The 10,742-nt window shown below is 44.2% G+C and overlaps 1 protein-coding gene across 1 annotated transcript; it reads left to right on the top strand.

The window, feature by feature from the left end:
- The first annotated feature begins 3,281 nt into the window (after window positions 1-3,281).
- On the top strand, window positions 3,282-9,095 carry LOC134286050 (uncharacterized). The gene has a single exon (XM_062847615.1). The coding sequence runs from the start codon at window positions 3,282-3,284 to the stop codon at window positions 9,093-9,095; it is 5,814 nt and encodes a 1,937-aa protein (XP_062703599.1).
- The last annotated feature ends 1,647 nt before the right edge of the window (window positions 9,096-10,742 follow it).

Genomic DNA, 10,742 nt, shown 5'->3' with positions numbered 1-10,742 from the left:
AAAATCAACACTTTTTATTCACAGCCTACTATGATATGAGTTATAGCTTAAATGCCTGCAAATAAAACCAATACATTGTCTTCACAAGTAAAACTGGAATTTTATTTAACGATGGTGCAAACATTATCACGCATACGGTATATTGCCACCTCATAACAATTTTTTTTTCTGTTCACATAGAAAATGTTGCCAACTTTTGTTTTAACTATTGGACACATTTGACCTTTGTCAGCACTCATTATTTTTTTGAACCATAACAAACATCTATTGGTTATTTTAGAACAAAAAGTCTTTGACAAAACTGCCATTTTTGAGCCAGTGAAGGTTTTTCATACAAATCCGATCGGTGATTTTTTTTTTTTAAATAAAATCGTGTTTGTTCATTACACCACATATGCTTTATATTCCAATGTAGTTCGAGTTGATTCCGTGCCTGGTTTTCTCGGCCTTATAAAGGGTTAATACACCAGTATAGAGTGTCCATCCCGGGACGTCCCGGGACAAGAATTCCCGGGATTTAGGGAATTTCGGGATTTCCCGTATCCCGGGATTTAATATTTGATTTCCCGGAGTTCCCGGGAATCCCGGAATGCATGATTTCATGCCCATTATTGGCGTTAAATTTTAAAAATTCTTGATGGAGCCTGCAAGAGGACGGTTCAGTCACAGACAAACAGACGTAACACCTTGAACGATTTTCATGAAAATCCATCGCCCAGTTCACACTACCATCACCTGGTGGGAAAGTTGCTCGAATCACTGTGTTGTGCAATATCGTCAACAGAAGGCACTAGTGTGAAACGTCAAACACATAGAAAAACGATGCGCGCGCTTCTGGTTGTGAAAGCCACAACTATGAAAATTTTAAATGATCGTTAAAAGCGTGGTCGATGGGATTTTCGCAAGTGTTACGTCTGTTTGTCTGTGGTTCAGTTTTTGTTAACAACACATTCTCTTGACGACTTCTACATATAATTGCATCACAAAATCACGAAATCCTCTGTAACAATCAAGTAAACAAAAATTTTACTCACTCGATAATTATTAAACTTTGTGTGGGCATGTATTGTTTTGTTATTCAAATAATCGAGACAATACCTAGTTTACAGAAACATGTTCGCCCCTTTAGAAGCTCAGTCAAGAGTTATATCAAACAATATCTACATATGCTAAAAGAATTTTGAGCAAATTGCATTCATATTTTGCAACTAATCAAAAAAGTACTGCTAGCTCTCCAGCAGCATATTGCAATTTAGTTTGGGGTCCCTATTATTTATAGGATTTCTGAAACTAAAAAAGCTGTGTTTGTGAGTGACTACTGTAACAATAATACCCCTCCATATTCAACAAAATGGATAGACAATAGCTGACAAATGGTGTTTTATTTGAAATTCATCTCAATTTCCACTGAAATCTGTATTTCCTAAAAATCCCGGGATCCCGGGATTTCCCGGGATATGCTACAATTTTTATCCCGAATCCCGGGACAAGAAAAATGCCCGGGAAATGGACACTCTACACCAGTATCTTAGGGAATTCACCCAGCAGCTCCTAAAAGAATTCCTTCAATATTTCCATCGCGATTTCCTCCTAAAATTCCTTCGAAAAATCCTCCAGGGGCTCTTTTGGAAATTCCTCCAGGAGTCCATTCAGGAATTCATTTAGGAATTTCTCCAAAAATTTCTCCATTATTTTCTTCGGGAGTTCCTTCAGAAGTTCCTTAAAGACTTCATAGATTCCCTCCGGAATTCCGTTGGGAAATTGTCCAGGAGTTCCTTCGGGAATTCCAGGAGCTCCACCATGATTTCTAAGCGAATACCCCCTAGAAAATCCTTCAGGAATGCCTCCAGTAGTTCCTTCGGGAGGCATTTTTGAACGACCTCCTGAAGAGATTCCCGAATGAACTTCTGGAGGAATTCCCGAAGAAACTCCTGAATTTTCTAAGGAATTGCTGCCAGAATTCCTGAAGAAACTTTGGAAGGAATTTTCGAAGGAACTTCTGGAAGAATTGCTCAAGGAACTTCTGGAAGAATTCCTCAGGGAACTTTAGGAAGAATTCCTCAAGATCTTTTGGAAGAATTTCCGAAGAAATTCTAGAGGAATTTCCGAAAGGACTCCAGCACTTTTAAAGCACTTGAAGGAATTACCGAAAGGACTCCTGGTAATTCCCGAAGGAACTCCTAGAAAAACTTTCTGGAAAATTGCCAAAGAAACTCCTGATGGAATTCGCTAAGGATGATGATGATGATTGTGTACCCACCATCAGCGCAAGGATTACCTATGGCTGCAGAGTCATACCGGAACGGAATGATCTACCTGATGGTTTGTTGTAGCAGGGTAAGCTAAATTCACTGGAGACCTTCGGAAAACAACATGATAATTGTTATCTCGTGACAAAGTCTGGCCACCCCACGAACATTTGCCCGGAAACCAGTTCATTTAACTTCCTTAGGCTACCCCTCCGAAATCCCCATATATGTCATGTTCAAATATAAAAAGTAATAATAAGGAACGAACTCACCGGGTAATCCTGACCAGCTGGTTTTCTATGTTTGGCTTTGGTCTCAGCATGCAAACGGTCCAACTACATTAAATGTGCACTCGTTCACACCACTCGCTGATTCTCCGATCGTCCATCGAAGAATCCGAAAAAAATACATAAGCGAGAATAACCGACGCACTGAAAAACAATCTTTTGGATACTAGCATTTCCGAACTCGTAATAACGACGAACACGAGCACCACGATGCGGGCAATGTGGTCTCTTGCCACCGAGCCATCGTCGACCGTTTACACAAAGTGCTCTGACGACCGACGACCGTTCACTCTTCCATCAGCGTTCCACTCAAGTACGAACGAAAACACAAAGAAAATTACGAAAACGCGGTAAAGACGAAATGCGGCATGTTTCAGCCTCCGCGCCCTGCTTGTCACTGACGACCGACGACCGTTCACTCTTCCATCAGCGTTCCACTCAATTCCTGATGGAATTCGCTAAGGAACTTGTAAGGGAACGTAATCGCCCACTGCTATAGGCTTGCTGAATGGCCTGAGGAACGGTGCATCCCTAGGAGAGAAGAGACAACACAAGTTGGCAACCCTGAATTCCGCCAGCTTTGGACAGAAGTATTCGCGATCGCGGGCGCAAAAGACGCCATTGTTTTGTAACCATTTTTGAAATACACGAATAAAACGTAAAAACTAGTTTGATTGATACATAAATGGTCCTTCGACGACGAATAAATGCGAATTGGATTACAGTTCATACGCAAGGCTGAAAAATGAAGGTTTTTGCTGACGGCGGAGTTGTGGCAGACAGGATTGATGCCGCAAGACCTGTCGATCTGGTTCTTCTGCATAGGATTTTGTTTTGCGAAGACACGACCCTCAATTGGATACGGAGAAGAGTGCTGCGGTTCGGAAGCTTTGATTTCGAACGACAATCTCCTCAGTTCGAGGTTAGGTTGCAAATAATCGAAAATGCAGAACCAGAATGTGTGAAGACGACGTGTGAGATTTTGGATGTTCAAATCGGGGAGGCTGCTTGTTCGCGGCAAACGGTTGCTGTAGCCATCATGGAGCGACTGTTTACGATGGCCAATGAAGCCGGCAATGTTGCGGAAAATGTACCGGCGCGTACGCTGACGCCACCGCCAATGTCATTGTTGGCACAAACTACGGAATATGGATTTTCTGTACAATCTCAGCGACCGGTAGGACAAGTGAACAAAAATCAGAAGGAAAACTCGATTGCGAGAAGTGTTGCCTCTTCTAAAAGCGTTCAAGTGACTGTGATGAAAGCAAGATTGGAAGCGGAAAGGAAATTGGCGGAACTGGAAGAGCAAGAGGCAGTACAAAGAAGAGAGAGACAGCGGAAGCTGCTTAAAGCTGAACTAGAGCTGAAAATCGCGGAAGCAGAACTGAACGAAGAGCTGGTAGAGCAGCGCGAGTTAGAACCATGTTGGCAAGTTCAAGTGGCAGATCCTCTTGATCGTGTTCAACGGTGGGTACAAAACCTGCAATCTGCATCCTCTGAGGTGAAAGGTAAGGATTCGACCGTTCAGCAGCGTAACACAAATTCTTCGTCACTATTGGAGCAGAGCATGCAAGAGAGATCAGCTGTGCTGAATTCACCGAGCACGTCTGGAACAGCGTCCTACAGCCATGGCTTTCTACAGCAAGATCGTGGAATACAACTCGGAGACGTCAACACCGAAATGCTGCAAATTACGAAATCGATGCAACGAATGCTTGCAAGATCTACTGGAAACAACAATCTGCCGACCTTCGATGGAAATGTTCGTGAATGGCAGTTGTTCATCAACCAGTACCGTTTGTCTACAGAAGCGGGAGAGTATTCCGGAATCGAAAACGTAGTACGACTGAATAAATGTCTTGTAGGAAAGGCCCGTGAAGCTGTTCAGCACATGCTTATGACGTCTGTCGACGGCGAGGAAATCATAAAGGCACTTGAACTACGCTTCGGAAGACCAGAACTGCTGCTTCGAGCTTTGATCAACGAAATCAAGTACCTTCCGGCGGTGTCTGACTGGTCAACATTCATTGAATTTGACGGTGTTGTTCGTAACCTGGCCGCTGGAGTTAAAAGTTTGAAACAACATGTCTACAATCCGGAGCTTTTGGGATTGCTTCTACAAAAGCTGCCACAATACCAAATTATGATGTGGGGTCGACATATTACGGAGCGCGGTATTGATGATCCAACTGTACTGGATTTTGCGGCGTGGGTAGAGCAAACTTCAAAATACGCTTCGTCTATCAATTGCACCTTGGCAGCCGGTGGATTTTTCGACGCACCAATCCAGCATGGTCAATCGAACATAAGGAGCGAAACTCGAAAAGGTGAACTGAAAAGGTGTGGAGTCTGCCATAAAGATGTTCATGACGTGACGATATGTGAGGTGTTCAAGTCCGCTGAACCGAAGCGAAGATTTCAAATAGCGATTGAATCGAAGTTATGCTTTTGTTGCTTGCGAACGCATAGCGGACGTTGCGACAGGCGGCAACAATGTCCAGTTGAAGGATGCAGCCGATACCACCATGCCCTGTTGCATAAGGGAGAAGCAACAGCACCTCTATCTGTACCGCAGAACAATCCCAGCGTCAACGTGATGAAGTACGATCATCGCATCCTTCCTCAAGCGCTGTTGAAGATACTAACAGTGAAGGTCCGTGGCCCCAAAGGTGTAATTGAGATTCCTGCTCTGATCGACGAGGGATCAAACTTGACGATCCTGGATGCTGGTGTTGCCAAAATCCTGGGAATATCTGGCAGCAATAAACGGCTTTGTTTCACCTTGATGAGCGGTATGATGCAAGTGGATGAAAATTCAGAAGACGTCCAAATTGAAGTAGGCGAGAATCTAGCGGAAAAACCTTTCTACAACCTGGCAGGAGTTAGGACAGTCCGGAAACTAAATTTGGTTGGTCAGAGAGTAAACGTTCCAGAGCTGGTGTCGCGTTATCCGTATGTGAATAAAGCTGATTTGAAGTGCTTGAATGGAGAATCACCTTTGCTGCTGATTGGACAACCTCACATCAACGTTATCAAAACGACGGAAGTCTATCAATCTGAAGCCACTGCCCCAGCCATTTCGAAGTGTTCCTTGGGATGGGTAGTCCATGGCCCAATGATGGTGAGTACTGGTGGGGATTATCCTGGCACCGTGAATTTGTGCTGTGAAGCTGAAGAAAATCTCCACGATCTGGTGACGTCATACATTTTGCTTGAAAACATGGGAGTTGTGATCAGCAAACCGGATCGACAGCGTTCGGAGGATGACAGGCGCGCGTTGGCGATCATGGAACAATCTACACGTTTCGTGGATGGGCAATTCGTTGTGAATCTACCGTATAAGTCCTCTACTCCTTTCCCAGAAAGCAAAAAGATGGCATTGTCTCGTTTGAAGTGTACAGAGCGAAAAATTGCGAAGATGGGAATTGCTGGCAAATATGCAGACATTATGCAAGATTATCTGGACAAGAAATACGCCGTTGCTGTTTCAGATGCAGAGCTCGAGTTGCCAAGGGATAACATCTGGTATCTGCCACATTTCCCAGTTGAAAACGTGATGAAGCCGGGCAAAATCCGAATTGTGTTTGATGCAGCAGCGAAGTCAAATGGTATTTGTCTGAACGACATGCTCATCACCGGACCGGATCTACTCAAATCGTTGCAAGGAGTACTTCTACGGTTTCGCTGTGGAAAAATTGGATTTGTTGGGGACGTCAAAGAAATGTTCAACCGGATCTGGATTTCTGAAGCAGACAGCTGGTCACAGTGTTTCGTTTATCGCAGCAGTCCCAGAGACCCCGTACAAACTTATCGGATGAAAGCTATGATTTTTGGAGCGAATTCGTCCCCGTTTATTGCTCACTATATAAAAAATCATAATGCACAACTTCATGCTGATGAGTATCCTGAAGCCAGCAATGCAATCGTGCACGATCATTATGTCGATGATTTTTTGGGAAGTGAGGACGACGTATTCAAGGCTGCAGAGCTTATCCAGGATGTCATCCAAGTCCACAAGGCTGGTGGATTCGAGATTCGCAATTTTCGATGTAGTTCTGAAGAAGTGTTGGACAGCATCCCACCTCACCTGAAAGCAGAAACGTGCAGTTCGGATATTAGTGATGGAATACAGCGAGTTCTTGGGCAGCTATGGGATAGCGAAAAGGATTGTTTCACTTTCTCGACCAATTTCTGCAAAATTGATTCAGCTATACTCTCAGGCAAACGCGTACCAACGAAACGCGAAGTTTTGTCTGTAGTAATGTCAATTTTTGACCCACTTGGATTTGCCACTCCAATGACAATCGGAGGAAGGATCCTACTACAACAGATTTGGCGCAGTGGAATTGGATGGGATGACCAGCTGGAGGATGGTGCTAGGAAGAAGTGGTCGAAATGGTTGAGCAATCTTTCTGCAATAACAAATGTTCGCGTCCCTCGTTGTTACAACAGCAATCTCCGAACCAGCGACAGGACAGAACTTCACGTGTTTTGCGACGCCAGTACTATGGCAATGGCTGCAGTGGCGTACTTGAGAGTCGTCAAAGGTGAGCAGGTGGATGTTTCGTTTGTTGCTTCGAGAGGAAGGGTTGCTCCCGTACGCTTCATGTCAGTCCCTAAATTGGAGTTGCAAGCTGCGTTGCTGGGATATCGACTGTCCTTAATGGTCAAAAAAGAGATGGAAATAGACATACACAGTATTGTTTTCTGCACTGACAGTCGCACGGTTTTATGTTGGCTGAAAACAAAGAAGGCGTTGAAGACATTCGTTGCTAATAAAGTAGGGGAAATATTGGAGCAATCATCCCCGGACGATTGGCATTATGTCTCCACACTGGATAACGTAGCTGACGAAGGGACAAGAGATACGGAAGAACTGGACATGTCTACGACTGGAAGGTGGTTCACCGGACCGGATATGTTGAAGCACAATGTCACAGATTGGTCAACGGTGGCTGGAAACGAGGATACATCCGAAGAAGCTGAAGATGAATGCTGTGTAGAAACATTAGCAGTGAACACTATGCTCGAATGTGATGCAGGGCTGCCTGATGTTAACCGGTTTAGTCAGTGGAGAAGATTGATTCGTTCGACAGCATTTGTACGCAAATTCATCGATATGTGCAGAGGCAAGATGAGTAACGGAAAAATTCAACCACGTGACGAACAGGAAGCGAATATGCTATGGGTGAAAACTGTGCAAAAGGATCAGTTTCCTGAAGAGTACGCTGTTTTGATGAACCATGGCGAGTTGAAAGCTGAAGCTAAGCTGAAAACGTTAGCACCTTTTTTGGACTGCGACGGGATAATACGTGTCGGAGGAAGGCTGAACAAAGCAAATGTGGACCCAGCTGTGAAGAATCCAATCATACTTGGAGCATCAGGGAGATTTGTATCTCTACTAGTTCAAAGCTATCATCAACGGGCTCATCATCATGGACGTGAACTTGTGTTGAATGAAATCAGGCAAACCTACTGGATAATTGGCCTTCGAAGTTTGTTGCGGAAAATCATCTTCGGATGCCAGTATTGTCGTGTTACGAAGCCCAAACAGATCATACCAATCATGGGGCAGCTCCCGGAATGTCGTGTGGAAATGTATAAGCATCCATTTACACACACCGGCATGGACTTTTTCGGGCCCTTCGAAGTTAGGGTTGGACGACGCAGAGAAAAGAGGTATGGAGTAGTCTTCATCTGCATGACGACACGAGCCGTCCACGTTGAGATGGCTCACTCTTTGACAACAGATTCGTGTGTCATGTCAATCCGACGAATGATGGCGCGACGTAGAAAACCTGATTACATCTATTCTGATAATGGTACCAATCTACGGGGTGCTGATAGAGAATTGAAAGACGCGTTGAATCAGTTGAGCTTCGGAGATGTCGAACGAGAAGTGATGGAAAAAGGCATACAGTGGGTGTTTAATCCGCCAGCGGCGAGCCACATGGGTGGTTCATGGGAAAGGGTGATTAGAAGCATCAGAACATCGCTACGAGTAACGTTGAAAGAGCGAGCACCGAGGCAAGAAGTGCTGGAAACACTACTAATTGAAGCCGAACACCTCGTCAACAGTCGCCCATTAACCTATGTGTCTTCTGATATCAATGATTGTGAAGCCCTCACCCCAAATCATTTTTTGATTGGGGCATCAAGCAATGTCCAGTCACCAGGGGTTTTCAACCAGGGTGATCTTGACTGGGGAAAACAGTGGAGGAAGGCGCAAAAATTGATCGACAATTTTTGGAGGCGTTGGGTTAAAGAGTATATGCCGACTCTGCTTCCAAGACAAAAGTGGTGTCAATCCGTTGGAGAGATAGGAGAAGGTGATATCGTCTATGTGTCGGATATGATCAACGAACGTGGCAAGTGGCCCCTAGCTGTTGTGAAGAGATGCTGGACAGGCGATGACAACATAGTTAGAGTTGCAGAAGTCCGAACTCATTCGGGAACATACCGACGACCATGCACCAAGCTGAAGAAGATTTATTTGGAAGGAGATATTCGTGATGACAAACCAGTGTCACACCAGGGGGCGCAATGTAAGGGAACGTAATCGCCCACTGCTATAGGCTTGCTGAATGGCCTGAGGAACGGTGCATCCCTAGGAGAAAAGAGACAACACAAGTTGGCAACCCTGAATTCCGCCAGCTTTGGACAGAAGTATTCGCGATCGCGGGCGCAAAAGACGCCATTGTTTTGTAACCATTTTTGAAATACACGAATAAAACGTAAAAACTAGTTTGATTGATACAGAACTACTAAACGAATTCCCGATGAAAGTCCTGAAAGAATTCCCGAAGAAACTTCTAGTGAATTATCGAAGTAACCCCTAGAGAAATTTCCGACGGAACTCCTGGAGGAATTCCCGCAGGAACTCCATAATTTTCAAAGGAACTTCTGCAGGAGTTCTCGGAGAAACTTCGAAAACAATTTTCGATGGAGCTCCTGAGCAACTTTTTGTAAAGAACTCGTGGAGGAATTTCTGAAGAAATTCGCGTGGGCACTTTTGCAGGAGTTCCCGAAGAAACTTCAGCTCCAACTTCAGATGGAATTTACGAAAAAAAAATCTTGCTGGAACTCCCGAAAGAAATCTTACGAAAATTTTCAAAGGACCTCCGGAACAAAAAAAATCCCGAAGAAACTCATGAAAGAATTCTCGAAGAAACTCCTGGAAATTTCCGATGGAACTCCTGGAGTAATTTCTAAAGGAACTCCAGGAAGAGTTCCCGCAGGAACTTCAGAAGTTTTGAAGAAACTTCTGCAGGAATTCAAAAACAACTCCTGAGAAGAAGGAAGGAATTTTCGAAGAAACTCCTGACCGACTTTTTGTAAGGAACTCCTAGAGGAATTCCCAGAGGAACTCCTGGGGGAATTCTCGTAGAAACTTTTGGAGGAATCCCCGATGGAACTCCTGAATTTTCCAACAAACTTCGGAAGGATTTTTTGAAACAACTCCTGCTGAACTTCTGATTAAATTCCCAAAGGAAGCAGCTGAGGTACTACCTATGGCGGATCGGATGTCCCTCCACCTCCAGCCATTTTCAAGTGTAGCTGCGCTGCGCCAAGCTGCCAAGGGCCACTGCTAACTGCTGCGCGTAGTCCTGAGCCACTTCTACGTTCCGCGGCCGCTCGATGTTTTACCGCGGCATTCGACTTCGACGCGTGATAATAACCGTTTTTTTTTATTTTCTTTTGTCTGTATTAACGAGATTTTTAACCCTAGGCTAGTTCATCTCGGGACCCACGCTTTACTTCCCTTCCGAAGGAAGAACCCACATTCTGTGAGTATGTCGGGAGTGGGATTCGATTCCAGGTCCTCGGCGTGATAGTCTTGTGTTCTAACCACCATACCAGGTCCGCTCCACATAATAACCGTTGAAAGTTTTGAACACGATATGTGCGGGTATTGGTTATATCCGAGAAGAATTTATTTGGTATAGAAAATAAAGATGTATCGTACAACGAAACACAAGCTTTATGACATAGAGCGGCTGTTGATTCCCCCGAGCGGCAACTATGATACATTGACGGCTTTTAATTCCGTGGATATCATTTATGTATTAACAAGAAGAATCTAGTTAAAACCATTGCAGTCACTTGAATTATATCTTGAATTATTTTTTAACTAAATTATATGACCATAATTGAGTAAAGTTCTTAGAGAAATTCTCAGCAAATTTCATTGTTGGTTTAAAAAAAA

Source organism: Aedes albopictus, chromosome 2, assembly GCF_035046485.1.
Source record: "Aedes albopictus strain Foshan chromosome 2, AalbF5, whole genome shotgun sequence".
Taxonomy (NCBI): Eukaryota; Metazoa; Arthropoda; class Insecta; order Diptera; family Culicidae; genus Aedes; species Aedes albopictus.
This window is presented reverse-complemented; position numbering and strand designations above follow the sequence as displayed.